Source organism: Simochromis diagramma, unplaced genomic scaffold, assembly GCF_900408965.1.
Source record: "Simochromis diagramma unplaced genomic scaffold, fSimDia1.1 OVJJ01000413.1, whole genome shotgun sequence".
Classification (NCBI taxonomy): Eukaryota; Metazoa; Chordata; class Actinopteri; order Cichliformes; family Cichlidae; genus Simochromis; species Simochromis diagramma.
Window position 1 is genome coordinate 3,540,739 of NW_024386948.1, and position 23,345 is coordinate 3,564,083.

A 23,345-nucleotide genomic window follows, 5' to 3' on the forward strand; every position below is an offset into this window, starting at 1 on the left:
TGTGTCATTTTTTCTCACATCCAGGGCAACATGAGTAAAAAGTGGCTCATCTTACCTCACTCTCCCCTACAGAAGATGAAAACTGAATAAAAAATAGCGCTAAGCTGTATTTTTTGTCTGTTTTTGGCAACTGAATTAAAATAGAAGAGAGAGTTTGTATATATAACTGTAAGTGAGCAGGTATACCATCAACCAGACACTGGAACTACTGTAGCTGTCTCTGATACTAGTGGGTAAACAACAACTCCTATGCTAGTGTGGAAGTTAGCACAAAGATAGCATTATCACACAAGTAACACAAGTATGGAAGCTTGTTTCCACAAATGAATTTTTTAGTATTTATGTGTTTTATTTTGCTGTTTGTAAGTGTTGCAGGTTGGTGTCTCAAGATAATAACCTGAAATTCTGACCTATTTACGGCAAGAAAAAAGAAATCTGCAGCGGAAAGTGTCTTGCCCAAGGACACAACGACCAGGACAGAGAGCCCGGGGATCAAACCGGCGACCTTCCGGTTACAGATACTCTTCCCAACCCGCTGAGCCACGGTCGCTCCCGTTTTGTAGATTTTGATGAATATGATGGGAATTACCATAAAGAAAATAAAGCAGTACTATGGGTTTGTCTGTTTTTGCTAGCCTTATATGTGTGTCCCAAAACTGCATAAAATTACTAAAAATTTTCTGATATGGCTCAAAAAAGGTTTGCCAATTTATCTACGCTTCCAAACTGAAACCCAAAGAAGAGCAGAGGTGCAGCCAAAATAACTGAAATAATATTCAGGCTAACTCTCAGAATTGCACCACATACACATACACAGTGTTTGCCTCACATTTAGTTTGGTGACATCTGGTTTCCCTTCTGAGCACATTTATGAATGTAGTTTGTTAGTGTTGATGACTGATGACACTCAAATATAGTAAGTTCTGGCTGCAAAAATCGACAGTACGGCAGCTAACATGCTAACACTGAGGCGTCAAACTGAGTCCAAGACCAGTGGATGCCTTATTGTGGCTACAAAAATCTTTTGTTAATGCGTCACATCATATTCGAGAGTTGTCTTTCATATTGGGTATGATACAACCACCAGTTTCTAGGGAAAAATGTATATGGAAAAACTGGATAAAAGTGGTTCGTGGAGGTTGCTGATTGGTTGCAAATAAGAGTATAGCTTTGGTTGTTGTTAGATTACCAGTTTTTAATTTTTTACCCACTAACTACTAGCCTGACGGTAGTAAAACTTGAAAAAGTACAATCCCAAATAGAAATGGAGAAAACTGTGCCTTAATAAGATATAGCCAATGGAAGGTGGGTTTATAAAACCAGTCAGCATAAAAGTTTAACTCAAGCATTTGAACACACTGTCAATGCTGTGTTAAAACTAAAATAAAATGTGTTCTGTTTTTTAAATATGGAAACTCATTTGAATGAATATTTCAGTTTAATTATAAATTAAATTATATTTTAATTTAACTCAGCCACCTCATTCAGAGTAAGTAACTATCTCTCTAGCACCTCCCGGTGGCTCCAAACTAAATTGCAGCCAAAACCTGTATGGTCCGTATGTTATATACAGAGCTAATATGATATTTAACAGGCTGAGATGCATATAATGGGTATTTGGGACTTCTATGAAATTAAAATGACATTTTAAAGTGTAATTTGTAACTGCTCCCTGGTGTAAGTGAGCTTCTGTACCTTCACCTAGGTAAAGTTTACCTCTCACCCAGCACTTTGACTTCAGGGCTCAGTGGCGTGGGCTGAGCAAAGGGGCGGGACAGGTGATGAAGTAACAAACAGAGGGTATAAATTCTTTAGTATGTGTGCGGTTTGGCCATGAGGACAGTAGAAACTGAAAAATTCGTGGTTTCTGCTAGCTTATCTTTGTTTCTAAGGGTGTCCGAGCTAGCATCAGCTAACACTCAGGTTTTCAAACTCCAAACTGCCAGGACACTTTTCTGAAAAAAGAGAGGTGCTGAGCAACGAGCGCACCCTGACCAGTTTTTCCCTTTCTTTTTTTCTTTCCTCTGGCATTTTTAGATAAACTTTCAGCAGCAAAGGAGCCTGAATCACTTTTTGAACTTTTTATAGTTAGTAAAACTTGTTTTTTTTTTTGCTAGTTCGCCATGGAGAGGAAGAGCAGCAGGGCTGCTACACAGGAGTACCCCAACCCTTTCATTCATGAGCTGAAGCTGACCAAGGCGCAGTGGATCAAGGTACTCATTACATGTATTGATTTTATGCTTGGAAGTAGGGCAGGATGTCAGGCAGACCTACTGCCCTGCTTTAAACAGTTAATCTTCTGCTTAACCAGAGACCCTTGCTAACTCTGGGTTTGTCTCCGGTTTTTGGAGGTTATAAAGGTAATCCGCAAAATGCTAATTTATGCTACCAGATGTGATCGCCTGTTTTATTTTGTTTTAAAAGCTCAGTTTCCCACATATTTCTGCTTAAAATTAACTTAAAACATAATCAGAATTAAAATAATCAAAATCCAATTAAATAATCAAAGTGAGTAAATGAAACGGGAATGTTAGATGGATATTTATTTATTGAGGAAAATTATCTACTATTATTAGAAAAAGTATGTAAAAATCTCCTTTTCTGGTCCTTTTTTGTTATTTCCTCTGTAAATTTTGGTATGAATTTCTCAATTAATGTAACCTGATTCTCCCCACGCTTTTACTGTAATTAGTAATCAAATTTAGCAAATAAAATTAGTTAATTACTTAATAAGTATAAGGACCCAATAGTAATTACCTAAAATTGGGAAAAATATCTAAAAACTTCTATTCTGACCTTTTTCTCTGAATGTATAACTTGATATAACCTAAATCATCAACCAATTTTTACATATTTTTGCTGTAAATACATTAAAAACTAAACAAACTGAACAGATGAAATAAGGCTGAGGAAAATGCTCCATTAGTGATTTTAGAGAAGTGTGTCTCTAGGAGCAGCAGTGAATTTAAAGGTCATATTAGAGGTAAATGCTTTGATTCAGGGATGGGGTGAAACTATTTAACTTTTAGGTCTGTTCTCAGACTGTATGTTGGTGACTTTTCTTAAGGCCAATGATGTAGTGAAGGTCAGACGTTAAATCTTTTGTCAGGTTTTTCATGGTCAGATCTACCCATGCCACTTATCGAGACTTATAGACCTTTTATAATGGGTTATACACCAAGTCACATTAACCTGCTAACATACAAACTCACATCTACTTTTTTAAAACTCAGTTCTTCCGCAATGAGGCATCTCTGTTTTGATATAGAGATTATAAATCCAAATCATAGTGTTTCTGTACAGAGTATATAAATATTACACATCTGTAAACCAGATGTTTGTTTGGATTTTCTTTGAAAAGTTCGTTTGAACCTTGACACGGAGGAGTTCACTGTAGTTGCTTGTACCCAGATCATCTATATTTTGGTCTTCTAATGATGCTAACATACTATTACGCATACAAACGAGAACTAAAGCTTTAACATGCGTTTTTTTCATCAATTGTGTGTTTTTTAAGAATTATTTTTCTTAAAAATGAATGAAAGCCACGATGATGTGTTTCAGTTGATGGGACCCCTGCATTATGTTTAAACAACTCTAATTTTACCCATCTGATCCTGCAGGGCATAATCCTGGGCTGCACCCTGCTCCCCATACGGGTCTTCCTGGCGTGGATCTTGTTAATCGCTGCTTGGATCGTCGCTGTGCCGAGATTGGCTGGCCTGTCTCAGGAGGAACGCTCCAAACCCTTATCAGGCTGGCGGCGCTGGTTGTTCCACCCGATCCTGTGGCTGCTGGGCCGTGCAGTGTTCTTCTGCGTGGGCTTCCATTGGGTTAAGGTGAAAGGTCGTAAGGCGGATGTGAAGGAGGCGCCGATCCTGGTAGTGGCGCCCCACAGCAGCTTCTTGGACATGGTGATCATGTTTCCAGCCGGGGTGCCGTCAGTTGTGTCGCGGTCGGAAAACATAAACCTGCCGGTCATAGGAGGTGAAGCGAGAGATGGAATTTGTTTACTTTGCCATTGTTTATACACCTGGAAGCACCTGTTGGATCGCTAAAGAGTTTCTTTTTAAAGTATCCTGATGGGAGCTGTTGGCGTTTCTTTGTTTTGCTGACTGAGACACAGTTCACATTTTACAGGCTGAGCTGTCACTTTAGTCATTTATTGAGGTCTAGCTTGCATTTGCAGTATAGACAGGATGCCCACGTACTGTGTAGTAATATCTAAAGTAAAAAATGAAGATGATCCAGTGACAAGATCAGGAGCTTCACTCCTCTAGCTTCTAATCTGCTCTATCTGCTCTAATAGTTCCTGATTAGATTTCTGGGATTTTTTTTTTTAATGTTTCAGCTCTGCTGGAGTGCAATCAGTCTGTTCTTGTGAGCAGGAGGGATCCTGAGTCCAGGAAAGAAGCCGTCTCAGAGCTAAACAAGAGGGTCACCTCCGATGGATCCTGGCCTCAGGTGAGATGTTTTTGTGTCACTCGATACTCTTGTGGGTTATGTCGTCTTTCTGCTAAAAAGGGATCATTAATATATTCAAGTATAAAGACTGAAACTGCCCTTTCTTCATACCTGCATAGATACTGATGTTTCCTGAAGGAACCACAACTAATGGCCGCTGTCTGCTCAGATTCAAGACTGGTGAGTTAAATCTACACACAGAGACAAAGAAAACCCCCTAAAACATAAATAAAATCTCACGTGATGCCATGTTTCATTAAAAACGAAACCTAATAATAATAATGATTAAAAAAAAGTTAAAAACACTGTTTCTGAGATCTTACGCAGCAGATTTGGGTCGTAAAAGAACAAATACATGGAGGTCAAAAGCATATCTAATCGCGTTACATGCTTTGAGCTTCGACTCCTCTCACTCCGTGTCTCAGGCGCTGAGCACTCGACGTAATAGGAGGAATCAAAGATTGAGAAGTGAGTGAGGAGTTCTGTCTTATTTCTGTGTCTCTGTCACATCAGGTGCTTTCGTTCCCGGCGTCCCCGTCCAGCCCGTCGTGTTGCATTACCCCAACGAGCTGGTGAGTAAAATCATTAAAGCAGCAGCTTGATCTGCTAGTTATCAGCAACACAGCAGCTTTTTGTGAATGAAACCAAACTTTTTTGTCAATTACGACGAGGACAAAACCTCCATGAAATGAAATGTAATAAATTGTAATTGTACGACAATGCAGAGGCAACATTTAGTTTCCTGCCAGTAGAGTTATGTGTTGATTTGGGGGTGGGTTTTTCAGGCAAGCTTTCACTTGTTTTGCTGCCTGTAGTTAATCTGAATGAATGCAGTTAAACCTGCTGCAAATAAAGACATTTATCTGCAGCTGCTTAAGCCTCACACCTTAGGCTGTCATGATTTGGCATATTAATAACATCTTACTGGACTCCATTAAGTAATGCTTATCTGTCGGTGAATATTTCCTGGTCTTGGTCTCTGCTTAAAGAGATGCATAGTTCTGTAAGAGATCAGGATGTTTGCTCAGCCGTGACACTGATGAGTGACGAGCAGCAGTTTAATGGAAAGGCAGATTATATGGTAATAACAACATTTTAAGAAATTAGTCAAAATGAAAGGTTGTAACTTAAGCCTGAAGGTTAGTTGATCACATTCACGCTGCGATAGCGCCGCCAACTACATGCATCTCGTTCCATAACAGCATCCTCTGCAGCGACGTACATACGAGTCTAGTTTGACAGGAGGCGAAGACCAGAAATGTAATTTTTCCTCCCAGTACCAGGCAGGGTTTGTGAGTTATTTTAGCCGAGATGGCTGCAGTCAAAAGGTTACATCTATCTGCAGCTGTTCAGCTAGCACAGCGAAAGAGTCACAGAGCAGGCGTCTGTGAGCTGATGTGATTTTAGGCCAAATACAGCACAGAAGGAAAAGGAGGAGCTGGGGTGGATGTAGGCTGCCAAGCCCACCACCAATAACTTTTGAAATAGTCCTGCTAAAAGGAAGATGAACACACTGGAGCAATCACTTTGAGCACTTTCTACTATATGCATTGTTCACCTAGTCAAAGAGATTCATATAAGCCCTTTTTTGGGTTCAGTAGCTCCCCCATGGATAAGTAAACATGCAGACTGGGGGAGCAGAGGATCGAAACACTGCCCTTCCAGCGACTATGGCTTTCTCTGGCTCTACCTCCTGACCTCCAAGTATCCAAGAGAGTTTCTTTGTCAGAGCGATGAAACTAAACTGCTCTGCAGACACATCAGAGTACAGGCTGACCAGAGGTCCTTACACAGAGGAGGGCAGTAAAGTTACATAATAAAACAAAACAACAAGACAGAATGAAGACAATCGTAGTGATAATCTTAATACCGAAGGAGAGTTAATCTTAGACTGAGAGAGCCAAATCAGCGTTATTAATGTCATGTGGGAGTCTTTGATATAGTCACTGACTGACAAGTACTTGTGAGGCCTGCCAGGCACCATTTAAACACACTGTGGCGTTTGCACACGCTGGGTCCTGTCAGCGTGTGCAAACGGGGGAAATGAAATACTGTTCAAGTCATACATGCTGTGAGAAAATGCGTCACTCAGACTGATGCTAAACAGTTTAATGCAAGCTTTTCTCTGACTCTCCCTCAGGATACTATTCGCTGGACATACAAAGGAAGCAACTGGTGAGTCTGCTCACTTCTCCAGCTCAGAATCTGTGTGTTTGACATTTTGAGGCAGCACAAGGAATCAGCTGGAAGCCTCCTGGACTTTGGACCTTTTTTTTTTTAACTCTTTTACTTTATGAACTTGCTCATGGGCCTGAGAAATGCTGCTCATGAGTTTTAACTAATACACAGAAAGTGAGTATTAGCTTGTTAGCTTTGCATCAGTGTTATAAATCCTGAATGGTTAGTTATACAGAGGGCTACTTAAAAAATAATGAATTTAACAGACAGTTCAGACAGTTAAATCTGAGACTGAATGTAAGCACAGGTTTTTGCACAGGTCCCTTTTTTAGCATCAGCAATCAGTTTATTTAAGAAAAATATGTAATAATGAGTCACATATATTACAATGAATTACTTCTTAGGGCTGAAAGTTGTATAAGTGGAAGAAAATAGATGGATGTGTGGATTTTGGAAAAAATAACCAATATCTTCCTGTTTTTGTCTCGGTAGGTTTCAGGTGCTGTTTCACACGCTTTCACAGCCGTACACCAACATCACTATTGAGGTAAGAGCTCGCCGAGGTTAACCACCACGCTTGTTATCAATCATTAGACGTTATCAGCACATCTGATGATGTAAAGGTGCACACAATGTGCGTTTGGCGCAGGTGATATCAGCAGTGGAGGGTGTGAGCGGAGGTGTGGCAGAGATTACGTCTTCAGTTTTTAGAGCTGCTTTGACAGCGCACGTGTCTGCAGACGAGATCCTCTGCGTGCGTTTGTGTTGATTCGTGTGCCTGCCTCTCTATTGAGCTGTTACTGTCGTCTAGACGCTGTAAACACACAAATCAATGTTTGCCTGTTTGTTGTGCTGCAGTTCCTGCCGGTTTACACACCGTCCGAGGAGGAGAAGAAGAACTCCAGACTGTTTGCAGGCAACGTTCAGAAAGTCATGGCGAGGTGAGACCCACGTCACACAGCTGCTTTTATTATGACTCACTCGTTCGCCTGAGTGTATCAGTACTTGCTTCTGGAAACTGCCGTCTGCTATCAGCCATGCCGAACTAAAACGTGTGACCCTCCAAACTAAAAGGAATCACAGAAACCACTGAACACATGACAAAAACTGCCTATTTTCTTCATCCAGTGTCCTGCAGGACTGTGCGGCTTAGCTGGGCCTTCATCTGAGACCCTGACATGTCACACTCAGCTGTTTTAGCAGTATTGTGCTTTACATAAGATGAATCCACCTGATTACAGCCAGTTAAGGCTCATTGATCGCCTCATAAGAGTTTTGGATGTTGTGTTTTTATAAGTGTACTGTCGTTAAAGATGTCTCATTATCATTCTGAAATGAAACTCAAACTAGCTTTAGCTGTTTTAAATAAAAAAGGCTTGCTGAAAGGCACCTGCTGTTGGTTTTTCTGGTATCTCAGGGACCAAATATTTGTATAATGACTTTGGTGTAGGAAGAATAAATATCTACATTAGTTGTTTTTGTTGGTGTATGTGTAAACTGCACTTTGGAGTCACATTGATCCTAACAGAGCTCACAGCCAGTGTTTCCATTTAGAAAGAAGAAAATGTTAGAATAATAACAGAATCATCCAGTAATTCAAATAGAATCACTCCAGACCTGAAAGGACTCTTCAGGCAGATTAAAGGGAAATCTTTGTTTGACTTCTGTGTGTCAGTTGTTGTAATCTGTTTGCTTTTTTCTTCTGTATGTTAGCGCTCTGGGAGTCCCTGCCTCAGACTACGTGATGGCAGGCCGGATTCCAGTCAGCAAGCTGAATGACCTCTCTGTCCCGCTTGAGTCTCCTGGGAAAGAAGCAATGACACTTCTATACAGAAAAGGGTGAGAGCCCGTTTGGATTTACCTTTTACTAAATCTGGTTTATTTATCATGTGAGAAACTCCTCCTCATCCTCTCCTCACACTGTGGTCTTTGTCCTCCTCTCCTATCAGTCTGGGCCCACGTGATGTAGAGGCAGCGTTGGACAGGATGATTGACAGGTGTCGCTCAGGAGCCGAGGGCACAAAGGCCAACGCAGAGGAGCTCGCCTCCATTCTCGGGCTTAACAAAAAGACAGCCATCCACATCTGCAGCCTCTACTCTAAGGTACTCTTATTGTTAGAGCCAACCAAGCTCTTCGTCAGCCACAGATGTTCCAGATGTTTTGGTTTTTGAGGCTTGTCAGTTTATTCAGTAGCATATGAGTTTGCTGAAGGAAGCAGAGCAGAAGAAAGGCCACCAAAATAAAAGCTCAGGTGACAGAGAACGTGTTTTTGTGTGCTTGTTTTGTTTCAGGATGACACTGTGGACCTCAGACACATCTACTTCAATATGGCAGCCCTTATCGGACATGTGGACGAGATCTCTCTGTTTCACTCTGCTTTCGCTGTAAGTTCTGCTCTCTTAGATTCATATTTCGAGCAGACCTCTTGTTTTTGTCGGTGATGACACAGCCTTCTTGTGTTGCAGGCGTTCGACAGAGAGGGCAGGGGCAGTCTGACTAAAGAGGAGCTGACCGAGCTCATGGGAGCACTGCTGGGTGTTCCTCAGCAGAGCACCGAGGAGCTCTACGACACTGCCACCGAGGACCAGGAGCAGCTCACTGAAGGTGAGAGTCAAACGGCGAAGCAGCTGCTGACAGCACATCGCTGTGCAGCCGCTGGAGATTATAGAGCTGCGTGTTAGCGTTGTTGCATACAAACTACAAACTCGTGGTGAGTGTGAGGATTAGCGAAAAAGGTGCAGACACAGGAAGTTTTAGCCGCTTGTCAAGTGATGAAGCATCGACCTTGCTTGGATGAGGCTAATATCTGCTTTAACGTGTTGTAGTGTATTGTGTTTTATTTTATTTAAACAAGCCCCTAAAAATAATCAGTGGTCACTGTGGGCTTCTCTGGTTGTTTATTAGCACCGTTTATGTGCAGCACATCTTTAAGCTCAGTGTTTAAAGGCTTACAAGGTTCACGGGTCACCAGACACGGAAGTGAGTGCCCCATAAAAGAATCACTCTGAGTCGGCCTAAGATTTCAGTGGCTACATGAAGCAGAGGATCAGGACGTTTTGATAGCCAGTAATACAAACCACACAGCAGCATATTAATTACTAACCTTGTGTTGTGGATCGATCCTCTCAGCTGTTCTCCTGTTTGTCATATGATTTCATTTGTCTCTGCCCATCAGGGACCTTCACATTGATTTTTATTGAGGGGAAAACGCTCATGCTCCAGCTTCACTGTGCTAATGTGTTTATATTACCCTAACCATAGCCTGTAGCTAGCCACCAGGCAGTGCACTGTTATATCCCAGCTAGCCCAACTTCAATAATCCCACAAATATAGCTGCTGTTTATTTCCTGTTGTCATTTATGTGTGAAGTAACAGCAGAGCTGCACGTTTTAGCTTATTAGAAATCCCTCAGTAAGAACGTTTTGAACTCTAGGTGATGCTGCGGTGTTTGAGCTTAGGAGCCAAACAAGAGTTTGGACTCACTAACAACTAATCGTGTCAGAAAAACACGGGATAACAAAAACTTTGAAACCACAAACTGGAATATTGAGGCTGAATTTCCAACTGAATTTCGTGTTTCCAATGGGAATAATGCACGCCGACATTTGATGTGCAACACTACATGAAACACAAGGCTGGAAGGAAGATAACTCAAAGGATTAAGAACCCACGAGGGCCATCACATCCACCAGCAGAGAGTTACGTCTGTAAATAATAAACTAGCTGCATTAACACAGGAGCATAAACACATAGCTAGCCTGCAGGACCATGTTTGTGGGCTTCTTTGATGAAGTGACAGCTCTTTTACTCAGCTCAGGTTTTTTGTACTTATTTACTGTTGACAGTGATTAAAATAACCTCTTTGCTCCCCGAGCCTGGGGATCTGGGCCTCTGCATCAGCCGACTGAAAAGCCAGTTTTGTCTAGTTTATTAGTAACTTTATATTTTATACTACAAATTTCTATCAGAAAAAATAATCATCAAACCTAGAGGATACATGTGTTTAACCTGAGCTTGGTCTTCACTGAGCTGTGGTGCCTTGTGCTGTGTTAAACTAAACTGAGGGGGATGGGAGGGGCTAAAATGTCTTCACATTTCCACAGAGAGCTTGCTGCTCGTGCTGACAACCCACCCGATATATCAGAAAGTGATGAAGGAGATCCTGCAGTCCAAGAGACTGCCATCCACCAACGGGACGTCTGTGAACAACAACAGAAGCCTCCTGAACAGCTCCGTTAATGAGGACAAGAAGTCCGAATGATGATCTCCTCTCTGTAATTGGACCTTCTTTGTGTTTCCCCAGAGTGCACGATGGCGGGGCCAGATAGAAACAGAACAGAAACAGCTAAAGATTGTATTTTCAGCTTTTAAGTCTTTTTTTTTCCAGCTGTTATGTTTCAAAAAGTGTTACATATCCTATTAGTCTGCACCGACACAGAAAAGCCAAAAGAAGAACCTCTGAGGTTTAAAGTTAGTCTGAGTGATGCTGCTGTGGTGCTCTGAGGTGTGAGGACAGCTCCTGGTTTTTTTTCATCCTCATCGTGTACAGTCACTGTCATTTGTATTTATAACCTTTCCACTCATATGTGTTTTAGTGACTTTTGTGTTGTTAAAGGGATAATGATGATGATGATGATGATGATGATGATAATTGCATGTGCAAAAACAAAGTATACTCTGGAAGATTTATTCTGTGTGAATGAACCATGTTTACATTTAACAAATAAACTGTGAATTCATTTACAAAACCTTGTTTGTTTTCCCGCCTTAAGCGCCTGTAACAGATCAAACTGCAGCAGGAAATGGACGTTAAGTGTCCTGAGGTGTTTGTCACAAATAAACATCATTTTTCTCTTACTCATTTATTTTTCTTTCAAACTGTTGCTCCTAGCTTCTTTTGGCTTTCCTGCTTTTTTTTTGTGGGACTCTACTCCAGTTGCTCCATTGCCGTCCCTGCGTTTTCTCCCGAGCGTCCCCTCTTCCCGCCGGCTTGGTTGTTTGACGCGGGGGGTTTTTGAACTTGGGGCATTGTGTCGCGAAAAATCCCTTCAACGTTGGGACTTTTGAGCCGTTTCTTCTTTGTCGGCTCCAAAAACTGCTCTGCAGTGCTCATTAGTTTTGTTTCCCGGCTCCGCTTTCTCTTAAATGACTGGGTTCCTTGTTTTTTCTGCAGTTTTTTCTTCTCCTTGTCTTTCTCTGTTCCACGTGTTCTTTTAAGGACCGCAGCAAGCGCTTCGAGAATGTTGGTCTTGGGTTTGGTCTGGTTCTCCTCGCTCGCCTGAACCTCCTGTTCGAGAGTTTTGGGTGAAGGCGGTTCTTGTAAAAGGTTTGAAAGCAGGAGGGGGGAGCAGCTGATCCCAACTTCATTCTGGGATGAATTTTGTCCGTTTCTATTGGGGCTACTTGCAAAGAGGGAGCCTGGAGCGTCCAAAGAGAGTGACTGTGAAGATACCGAAGGTGTTTCTCCGTAGAAATGATCGCTGTTTGCAGGACATGGAGGCAGCTCCTCCTGCAGGATCATCTGTAGAGCAAGAGAAAAAACAAAATATTCCCTAAACATTCATTTTCAATAAATGTTTATGTTTTTGTTTTTTAATTATTGTTACTGTACTGTATCAGTATTTAAAGGATGCTACCTCTTGCTCTTGTTCTTCAAAAAGGTCCTGGCTGGCAGAGAGGAGAGGCATGAGGGCTTCGATATTCACCGTGGACTCCACCTGGCACAAAGAGCAAAGGCAACAGTTTGAACAACAAAACATCATAAAAAGGGCTAATACTCAGGAAGTGCTGTGTGCAAAATGTGCTGCAAGTATAGCTGCAAAGCTTTTTTATGAGTGAAACATGTTTTTATTAAACATGTGAACATAATACAAAACAAACTCTTGTAGAGGATACAAAGTTAGAGAAATACAATTTTTTGAAATTACGAGGATCATGCACATCTAGTACAAGCAGAGCGTAGTGGTCAGCGGGACACAAATTTTGTGTCCTTTGCTTTAGCTAGCGGTGAGCGCAGCGTAAGCTGCGTCCAATGTGAAAGGGCCTTCAGGGTCATCCAGGAAAAAAACTGGACTCTAGGTAAAAATCTGTATTCACCAACTAGTTGGCAAGTGGTGGCTAACCAGTTGCAAACCTCCTCTGTCAGTAGTTTTTCATGGAAGACGCCAGCTTGCCTGCGAACACTCGTCAGCTGCACTTTTACAAGCTTCACTATGACTCGGCAATTAGTCGACAAGTATTTGCAGACATGCCAGACCCTTTTTAGGACCACATTCTCCTAGCTACACCCAGCTACCTCCAGCAACCACTAACTGACCACAGGGAGGTTACACATTTTCCTGAACAGCTGGAGGATGGTGGACAATCTGAGGGAAACTGTCCACTCACACTAAAGCCTCACCTGCTTAATCATTCTTTTTCTCTACAATGGGCCCCAAAACATACAAAACATAGCTTTGCGTTTTATTCAGTAAATCCTCAAATTATTGACTGAGCCATGAACTCATCAGGACGGTGGTTATTGAGCCTGCCGATCAAGTAAGGAGCAGGTTGTTTTTCAGACTATTGCATTCAGATTTAATGTTTACAAACAGAGGCATCGCCCCCTGCTGGCTATTACAAGTAATTCAAATCACAGGTCCACAGGTCCCCATCAGCTTTTTCTTAACAGTTGCTAACGGCAACAAATATATAACACTTCACATAATTTATTGGTGTGATGCTGTCTTCCTGCTCTAAATATAATGAAAGTGTTATGCATGGACAGTTTACCTCACTGACAAACTCCTCGTCTCTGCACAGCTCATCCATATACTCCAGGAAGGAACTGTTTTCCATGTTCAGGTACCCAGCCTCTCCATGCTCCTCCTCCCTGGGGTCTTCAGCCTGAGTGGGAAGCAGCTGGAACAGACGAAGGGTAAAATATCTATACACAAACACAGCTTACAAAATTTATTTTTTCTACTTGTGGATGACTTGGTTGAAAAAGGCTGTTTACAGTTTCAATGCAACTGCTCACCTGGTCAAAGAAGGGCCCTAGGAGACTAAAACATTCGTCAATGGAATGTTTGTTCACTGCTTCCTCATCTAAAGAGGCTGTAGGTCCGGGAAAACAACAGTCCTCTGTAAGACTGGCTGGGATGTTTTCTTTGGGAGTCTTGCTTTCATTGCCTGGGTTGCTTTCATTGCCTGGGTTGCTTTCATTGCCTGGGTTGCTTTCATTGCCTGGGTTGCCTTTGTGTGGATTGTTCTTCTGGTCCTCTGTTAGTGAAGACAGACATAGTAAAAATGGGACAATAACTATTAGCTTTTATTTCTCACTACTCTGCTAAAAGTCTAATTAAATTTCAATCATATTTGATTTTTTTTTCAGCTGGTGGTCAGCTTAGCTGTTCAGGTACCTTTTGCACAGCTCTTTGACCCCTGACCTCCTGACCCTGCATGCACCTCTGTCCACTGTGATGCTGTTGTCACCTCTGCGGGCGAATTTATGTAGACCCTGTGGCACAAATGGTGGGGTCAGACACAATCAAGACATATCCAGTATTAGTTATTGTAACATGTGCAGTAATAGAGCCCTTACTGGTTTGCACAGTGAGTCTGAGGGAGCAGCATGATCTGCGGACACAGAATTGGTGGGAGGTGCCCGGGCCTGGAGCTGAAAGGCAGCTGTATGTAGGGCTGGGCCTTGTAACTGTAGGTGGGCATGGGCAGCCAGTAGGACTGTTGAGGAGAGTAGGGCCTATACAGGGGCTCGCCAGGCGATAAAGGCTGGAGGTGGAGCGGAGGCGGGTAGACAGCTGGCAGGAGGATTTGGAAGGAGTCCACCTGGGCTGGGAGATGCTGCACAGCATGCTGCTCCTTTCCTGGATGCCAGTCTACTCTATTTCTTTGCCTTTTTGCAGCTCTTGTTTGGGGGACAAATGGAAGTACCCTTGCAGCTGAGCTCACAGGATAGAGCTGCTGTTGCTGAAGGTGCTGCCAGTGTTGCTGCTGAAGGTGTTGGTGGGGGTTGGGATGTTGCAGGGAGAATGGAAACAACCGAGCTGGATCCATCCTGGTTCTGTGCGTTTGCTTCTTTACTGTCAGAGATAATAGGGCGATTCGTATTGGTGATTTTAACAGTTAAAGGATCGATGAGGATCAAGAAAGACCATTCTGTGTTACACTCTTTTAGATGTCAGAGGTGAAAGCATGATGGGCAGACTGGTTGGAGCTGATAAGAAGGCATCAGTAACTCAAATAAACACTTGTAGGTGCACACAAGGTAAGCAGAAAAGCATATCTGAATGCACAGAAGCAGAAGACCACATCTGGTGTCACTGCTGGCAGCCAAGAACAGGAAACTGAGGCTCCAATTTATACACAATTCCCAAAATTAGACAACTGAAGATTATAAAAACGTTGCCTCTTCTGATGCCCAAAGGCTCGTGTCTTATCTTAAAGCCAGCTTTCACTCTTGCAAACAGGTGCTTTGGAACTCCATGTATGGACAGCTCCACATTAACTAACATGTAAATGCTTAACGTGGTGTAAAGACAAATGTGTCATTAATAACACAACGAGCTGTGACCGTGTCACCTACGTGGACATATGTCAGAAACGACAAACAAGCCGAGCCTGAGAAGCTTAGAAGAGCGATCTGCCTTTGAAAAGACCGTAGTAAGAATAAAAACAGTGATGCTGTGGGCTGTGTGCTCTAGCAGAGTATACTCTAACTGTGTGACTGTTAGACAACAACATTACTTAGCCGGGCTCAGTGCATGCAGATAAGTTTTTATTATTAACTTAGTGTTTAGGTGAGGGAGTTTAGATGCTTAAGACTGGGTTAGCTGAACTGGTGGTACAGAGTCACCTCTAATTTCAACACAGTGGCTTAACATGAGCAGTTATGACAACCTTTATGAAAACAATCAGTGCTCAGTGAAAGATATCCACACAGTGGTGTTTGCAAACACAAGACAGCCTTTCAGCGTTACATGCACACGACAGAAACAGTGCACACTGTAGTTAATAGCATTTCTCGGTTGCCTTACCTTTGTTAGTGAAGATAAACTAATCTTCTCTTAGATGCTGTAGTAGGTGCACACTCTGCTCAGACCAAAATTCAAAAGAAACCAAACGAAGGCAAATTTTTGTACGTAAACATTCCATATTTCACCCACCGTGATGCACAAGAATTCTGCCCCCTCCCTCCCTCCCTCACCCCACACATACATACACAAATTACTTTATTTATAGTACAGCTTTTATCCATTGCAACTCTTTATGACATGTGGGCTCATTGTTTTGTTTATTTATTTATTTGTCTCTTTTTGATTGCAGATACAAAGTGCTGTAATGTTTTATGAAGGAGTACAACATAATCATTAACGGAAAAAAGCAAATTATGCAAGAAACTTCAGGTTTAATCTTTTTATCTTATCTTATTTTATTTTATTTTTTAAAACTGGGTCACGTGACAATAATAAGCGATCGCGTTAATGGCAACAGAGTTCGGATCTTGTCTCCAGGGTATCGTTTGAGATTCAAACGGAATGCAAAGGGTAGAAAAAGCTAGTGAGACTTCGTTTCCCAGAATGCTTTAAGTGCTGAACCGGATATCCGCTCTTCCGTCCCTGAGCGAACCAACATCCGCTGCACGTGGAGATCCAAGAGAAAAAGAGCGCATTACAGCAATTTTTGCGTTGTTTTCGATATAAACAGCTCCGTATACATATTTTGAACCCCTGAAGTGTAAAAACAAACCAGCTCGGTCGGGATGTTTCTGCAGTATTACCTGAATGAAAACGGGGACAGAGTCTACACTCTGAAGGTAAAGTTGTGTTTATCTCCGACATGTTTCGCTTTATTCTTTGTAAACGCGTCTTCGCTGCTAACGTTAACGTAGATGTAAAGAGCTGAAACACCTGGGAAAATGCCCAACTTTAAAATATGGTCTGTTTGTTTTTTATATTTATGTTTGTATACAGTAAACATTACAGCAAAACGTTTCGGGGATTTTATCGTCACGAAGCCACCATACGCATTTTGTACAGTCGCATACGTTTAAAAGCCCGAGTAGAGTATCACTCGATAATTGTCATAGCTTGAGGTAAAACTGCTTTGAAATCAAAATAAACACGACAAAATACAAGACGTATGCGTTTAATTAAAGCTATTAAGTAGTAGGTCAGTGTAATATAGTGGAATATGTCAAATTGAGCAAGTGAAACATAAAAGTAGGTGGCTGAAAGTAGTAAAACACGACCGTTAACAGAGTTTATTGGGCAGAAGTTAAAGTAGGCTTTGGCATGTAGCTCAGGTGTGGTGGGGCGGTGTGACTTTGCAGAAAGTTGGAACAACAGTTTTCTTTAATATCTGTAGTGTAATGTTTTGCGGACAGGCTGCTCTCTGCTGACAGCCCGTCTAGAGCTTGACTGGTCACAGCAGAGCCAGCTCTATAAGCAGCTGTATTAGAAGAGCTCATTATAATTGTCGCCCCTGTAAATTTTGTATAAATGTGAGACCACCCTTAATCTAATCCAACAACGAGGACTGCACCTCTTCACCGTAGTCCAGCACTGCTCTGGAGTGTGCCTCAGTAATGCAAACCAACCAGGTAACCTCAGCGAGCAACGCATGCACAGATTCAGTGTCTGATTTTCAGGTATCATGAGATAATTTGGGACGTTAAGCTTTCAGTTTTCAGTTTTATTTGTCATATGCAAGTTAGCACAGGGTCAACATCGCAAAGAAATGTATTTGATGAGCAGAAGACAGTCACTCAGCAGAATGGTACAGTAGAAAAAAAATAAAATATAATAAAATAAATAGTAAGAGCAAAATATTAATAACATGTAGTAAAAGAAAAAAGAGATTTTCAGTTAACTGACTAAATATATGTGTGTGTGTGTGTGTGTGTATGTGTATAAATATATGTACACACTCGTGATTAAATAAAGAAAATCTTAAATAGGAATGTGGTGGGGGGGGGCAGATGGGATATTGCACAGGAATGAGCAGCAGCAGTACAAACTAAACAGTACAAAAGTTTTTGTTTTTTGTGGCAGTTGTTACAGTATTGCACTTTTTTTTAAAAATATATAAATACCAATAAAGTGGAGTGACCAGTGCAGATTATACAGAGTACTTGTGAAGCTGCAGGGTAGCTTCTGAGTGCGTCCTGTGGAGTGTGTGTGTTTGTTTAAGTGTTGTGGTTGAGGTGTCGTATGGCTTGATGGTAGAAACTGTTTTTACGTCTTGTAGTCCGAGCAGACAGGCTCCTGTAACGTCTGCCAGATGGTAACAAGGAGAAGAGCTGATGTGCTGGGTGGCTGTGGTCCTTGATGATGCTGTGTGCTTTACGGAGGCATCGCTGAAGATAAATGTCCTGAATGGCAGGAAGCCTCATGCCAGTGATGTGCTCTGCTGGCAGAGCAGCTTCCGTACCAAACTGTAATGCAGCTCGTCGGCAAGCTCTCGATTGCACACCTGTAGAAATTTGAGGTGATGTTGGCGTTCAGCTTGGAATTCCCACACAGCTAAGCGGTCCTTACCTTAGAGCGTAACTCCTGCTTCCCCTGCGGTCCGCTCTTGCTTCCATCTTCCTCCATCTCTTGAGTGTGAGGTTATCACACATTAACTTTTAAGCAGACAGATCCTGGGTTAGGACTGCACAGACGCAGTTTCTGTGTTTGGTGGTATTCATCGGGGTGTTTTGAAATAATCTGCGATTACAGAATAACCAGATATGTTGGGCACGTAAGAGGGTATGCGCCCACAAACGAATGTTTGGAGTTGCCCTCGATGCATTTCGTCCACCGTAAGGACATGTCCAACACTTGGCAGTTTTTACTTAAATGCTTTTAGTCGACTTTGAGGTACCTCATGCTTTTTTTTTTTTGTCACATTCAATGTGAGCATTTTCTTGCGTGACTTCCCTGTAGCTGTCGTGTAGTTTTATCTTTCTTCCTAATAAATAAATGTACATCTTTGAGTTGCTTTTCATTTTAACCATGTTGTTTATTAAATCTGCCTCTGTTGGAAAGCCCTTTCGACAGCAAGGGCGTCTTGCATCCTGTGACTTTCCAATCACCTTGAAGGAAATGAGAAATTATGGGCAAGTTTTAGCTCAACAACTGTTGGTTACCTATTAGTTAGGTCACAAGTGAAGAAACTCTTGTGCTGGCTTGTAAAGTTGGGAGGTGGTCTAGTTGCCTGGGGCCAGTAAACACACAGCCTGAGGCAGAAGCAGTGTGCAGACACAGGAAATCTCAGTGATTGAATGTGAACATGGAAATATTTTGTACACTCAAAGAAAAGGGAACTGTTGGAGCTGTTCTTTCAGATATAGGTTACTGGAGAATGGTTTTTATTCCTCCAGCCCACTTAAGATCAAATTGGTCTGAATTGGGAGCTTTATTGAGGAATATAGGGCTCAGACTGGACAAACAATGAATTCAGACAATAATACCATGACACCAACAATTGCAACAAGATTAGTGTGAAGGTGTTGGACTAAATGAATAAATAAGGGATACCTGGTTACGATACATACAGTAAATAAATGGGAACTTGACAGTGTTGTGTAAATGGTATATAGACAACAAAACGGTGTATACAGCTCGATTCGGTTCAGCAGCAGTAATAATGGATGTTTTAAGTACAAACACTATGAGAGTGTTGGTGTTACACAGAGTGACGGCCTGTGGGAAGAGACGATCCAGGTGTCTGCTTGTTTTGGCATGAAGTGCTCTGTAGCGCTTACCAGTGGGGAGGAGTTGGAACAGGTTGTTTGCAGTATGTCTGTGAAGGTTCTCAGGTTGTGATAGGTCAGAGTCAGGAAACACCTGCTTGTTTCCTGACTCTGGATTTGTACGAATCCTGCATGGAGGATGGGTCGGCACCAACGTTTGTTTGTTTTACCTGCAGACCCCAGTGTCTGTTATAGTCTGGTCTCGTCCTGTTAAATCCAAACCATACAGTAATGTTTTTCAGAGTGCAGAGAATGAACTTCTTGCAAAAGCTCAGGCTGTTCATCCTCTGCTGTGTCTTCTTGATGATTTTGTCTGTGTTGGATCCTGGGAGGTTCTGGATCCCAGAAACCTGAAGGTTTCCACAGCACACACAATGATGCTGAGTAAGTACTTCCTGCCCCTGTGGCAAACATTACGTCTTTAACACTGGGACGCGTCGTGTCACTTGAACCAGACATGCACCTCTAGATTTTTGTAACCTGAAACATTGTGCAGATGGCTTGAAGACATGAGTGTAAGATCATTTAAGTTTTTAACGCCATTTTAATGATGTTCCATTGCAGATGCTCAGAGATTCAGTTACCTAGAGGAATATGTTTCAACAGTTTGAAAATATGAGACTTTATGGAAACCCCCCCCAGAAAAGTTCAGCAATGTCTTTGCATCTAGTTGTGACTTCTCCTCTGATATCAGCTCTGTAATTGGCAGTATTTTCTGAGTGGCGTTGAGGAGAATACTGCAGTGCCTCAACAGTGAGTATAAATGGAATTGTCTGTAACCGTTGCGGAGGGTGTACCGGCACCTTGAGGCGAGGGGGGGGGGGTGCTGAACAGCTCCAACTGAAGTCTCCATTTCTGAGCATATTCAGCTCAAGATTGTTCTGATTACACCACAGGGACAGCTGTTCAACCCCACATCTGTATGGAGAGTCATCAGTCATGTCATCTGCACATTTCATGATTTTGACCTACAGGTCTTTAGTGATGCAGTTGTTTGTGTAGAGGGAGAGGACACAACTCTTGAGGCCACCACAGCTGATTTTTTCCAGGTGCTGGATGTGGTTCTCCTCAGCGTCATCTACAGCTTTTGCTGTCTGTGTCTCAGGGTCCAAAACTGGGCTATGAGGACCATGACTTCTGACTGCTGCAGTTCTAAACTGGTCCTGGGTCTGAATGGTTGTCTCTCTCTCCCTGTGTTAGCTCTGCAACGCCGCCAGCTGTCATGGAGAAATCTGAAAACGCACTGAAAATCTATTTTCATGATTTGAAACCCTTAAAAAGCACAAGCACACTCTTTTCTCTTTCCACAGAAGGTGACTCCAGATGGGGAGCCCACCAGCTCGGCCCACCCGGCTCGATTCTCCCCAGATGACAAGTTTTCCCGGCACCGGGTGATATTGAAGAAACGCTTCAACATACTGCTGACCCAGCAGCCCAAGCCTGTCATGTGAGGAGGAGGAGAAAGACATACCAGGATGGAGCTACAAGGAGAAGAGCGAGAAAACACCTGAGCCGGATTTAAAGGACTGCTCGTACCCTCTATTGATGCGATGATGGAATTTGTTCATATTTTTTTAAGGGTGGCGGTTTTTAATTTGTTCATACTAAATAAATCTTTGCGTCATAGCTCCTCACGTGTTGCCTGTGTGTGTCTAAAATCCAGACTGGGTGACAGCTTGTTGGACAAATGAAGCATTTAAATGCAGATAGTCTTTAATGTGCCACCAACCCACCAGCCAGGGGGCGCTGTAGTATGAAGGTTGTCCTACAGGATTTCCCTATATCCAAAATAACACGATCACGTAATTTGTGGCATTATGAAAACACACAGCTGATGATAGATTTGAGGAAGCACTTTAGCTGAGCCTGCAGATTTTCTCCATTTGTTTCCCAAGACAGCCATAACTTCCTCTCAAAGCTTTCTTTTTTTTTTTTTTAAATCATTCTTTTACTTTTGCAGCCAAACACTGGATCGATTTGTAGATATACGACAGCCAGGTGACTCTTTGTGTGTGACTGCACAGGGGTTTTTTTGTTTGTTTGTTTGTTTTGTGTTGTTTTTTTTAATATATCTTTTGTCCACCTGTCCCACATTCTGATTGGCTCCATTTTGAAATTTAGTGCTGTTAGAGAAGACACTTTAAGTCCTGACTGGTACTGAGTGGCTGTGATCAGAGGTCTCCAGCAGGTTAACACTTCACTTGTGTTTTGCTGCTGACAACATGTTAAAGGTGGAACTGCAAGTTACTCCAACATCACGATGTGTGCACAACATGATGCAAACTAATAGAAAGGAAATGTAGATGTCATGGTGTTGTACCTTGGAGTAAACAAGAGGATATTATTTAAAAAAACAAACTCAAACAGTATTTATGCTAAATGTTGATTACTGCTTATTTAAAAGAAGCCAATACAAAGAACTGGTACAAAGCTGACCTCCAATTGTTAAATAATGGATGGACATTGTGAGGGAAGTCACCATTATGTCAGCTGAATAATGTGCTACCTTTTTCTAACTTAGATGGATTAGAGAACTATAACTTGGTGAATATAGTTTTGTTTTTGTTTTGTTTTTTTGTCCTTTTTTTTTTTTTTTAAAGAATTTGTCTGCTTTCTTAAAATGTGACAAAGTTTAGAAAGGAAAAAAGTTGTAATTCAAAAAAGTGCATTTGGACTGACACCCATATTTTTGTGGGAAACAAACAGTTATTCAGACCAAAAGGAGAAAAGTACTAAAATTCACCTCCTTATGCTCATTGAATACTGCTAAAAAAAATTAATTTAAATTAAGGGACCACTCAGTCATCACAAATTAACCCAAAGTCAGTTAAACTTCAGGGAGATCAGAGTGTACGGTTTGGAAACATAAATCATTTGTAGAAAGCCAATAAGAGGAATGGTTTCTCAGACTATTGCTCTTTCCTTATCCCTCCTCACTGCCGTTGTCACTCCTGTTAGCCTGAGGGATCACCTTGCATGATGAGATGATGAATGGTGTCCTGCTGGATCTTCTCCCAGTCCTAGATCAAGATATCTGTGGGCTCCTGCACAGCATTTCTGACATGATGAAAGGTCTGGGCTCCGGTCTGGGGTGTGTGAGGGACAGTCATGTCCAGAATCTGCCTGCACACTCTGATCACAAGAGGCCTGATATTTTCCCACATGAGATGAACCCTGGGTTTACTGCATCAGCATAAGGTCTGAGGATTTAACCCCAGCACATTTTTGACCTATTTTCAGGCTGACTCTTATAAAGACAGATTAACATGCCTGAAGTTGAACCGTTTTACACTGAAATGATCAAGCTTTCCCTTCATTTTCTTGAGCCATATATTTACTTAGTACTTATATTTACTTAGATTAAAATCAAATTACCCGTAAAAAGTACTTAAAGCTTTCCCAGCAGAAAATACAGTGAAACAATGGAAAGAATTGATTACTGAAGTATTTTTAGAAGAACATACAATTTAATTCAGAAAATAGCAAAGGGCATAGTATTTCAGATATTTAATTTTACATTCTTGAATTGTTAATGCACCGATAATTTATGTAAGTTACATATTTTAGAGCCAGGTACTGGTTCCCAATATGTGGATTTGGGCCTAGTCCAAAGGGTCAGACGATAAGTGTGAGGAAAGAAGCAAAACTAATGTTAGCTGACAGAAGTACTTAAAACGTATTTTTAATATGGCAAAGTAACTAGTAGCTACAGCTTGCAGATAAATATAAATAAAAGTACCAGAAATGTATTACAAATAGCAAAAGAGTGTGTAAAAAGTAAATCGGTATTAAATCTGGTATTGATCAAAAATATATTTAAAGAAATAAGTGATGCATTTCATATTTTTAGCAGCACTGTTCGTGTTCACTGTTCGATAGCTAGCCGCTGTCTACTCGAACTACATTTCCCAAGTAGCTTTTACCCCGTGTCTGTCACTACGCATGCGCAAGACGTTGGAGCGACGG

The 23,345-nt window shown here is 41.8% G+C and overlaps 3 protein-coding genes across 3 annotated transcripts; 2 read left to right on the top strand and 1 right to left on the bottom strand.

Annotated features, from left to right (window-relative positions):
• The first annotated feature begins 1,618 nt into the window (after positions 1-1,618).
• Positions 1,619-11,391, top strand: LOC120737503 (lysophospholipid acyltransferase LPCAT4-like). The gene is made up of 13 exons (XM_040038261.1): positions 1,619-2,213; positions 3,624-3,987; positions 4,352-4,464; positions 4,584-4,644; positions 4,978-5,036; positions 6,605-6,639; positions 7,135-7,189; positions 7,501-7,583; positions 8,356-8,481; positions 8,592-8,745; positions 8,935-9,027; positions 9,109-9,247; positions 10,747-11,391. Exons 1-13 carry the CDS (start codon positions 2,124-2,126, stop codon positions 10,902-10,904), a joined length of 1,530 nt encoding a protein of 509 aa, XP_039894195.1. The 5' UTR covers positions 1,619-2,123; the 3' UTR covers positions 10,905-11,391.
• Positions 11,392-11,448: 57 nt separating this feature from the next.
• Positions 11,449-15,824, bottom strand: LOC120737501. The gene is made up of 7 exons (XM_040038260.1): positions 15,679-15,824; positions 14,226-14,724; positions 14,044-14,141; positions 13,662-13,903; positions 13,415-13,543; positions 12,280-12,360; positions 11,449-12,164 (listed from the first exon to the last, which is right to left on the bottom strand). The coding sequence occupies exons 2-7, from the start codon at positions 14,696-14,698 to the stop codon at positions 11,571-11,573; spliced, it is 1,617 nt and encodes a 538-aa protein (XP_039894194.1). The 5' UTR covers positions 14,699-14,724; positions 15,679-15,824; the 3' UTR covers positions 11,449-11,570.
• Positions 15,825-16,223: 399 nt separating this feature from the next.
• On the top strand, positions 16,224-21,013 carry nop10 (NOP10 ribonucleoprotein homolog (yeast)). Its single transcript, XM_040038262.1, has 2 exons — positions 16,224-16,457; positions 20,690-21,013. Exons 1-2 carry the CDS (start codon positions 16,404-16,406, stop codon positions 20,828-20,830), a joined length of 195 nt encoding a protein of 64 aa, XP_039894196.1. The 5' UTR covers positions 16,224-16,403; the 3' UTR covers positions 20,831-21,013.
• Positions 21,014-23,345: the final 2,332 nt, after the last annotated feature.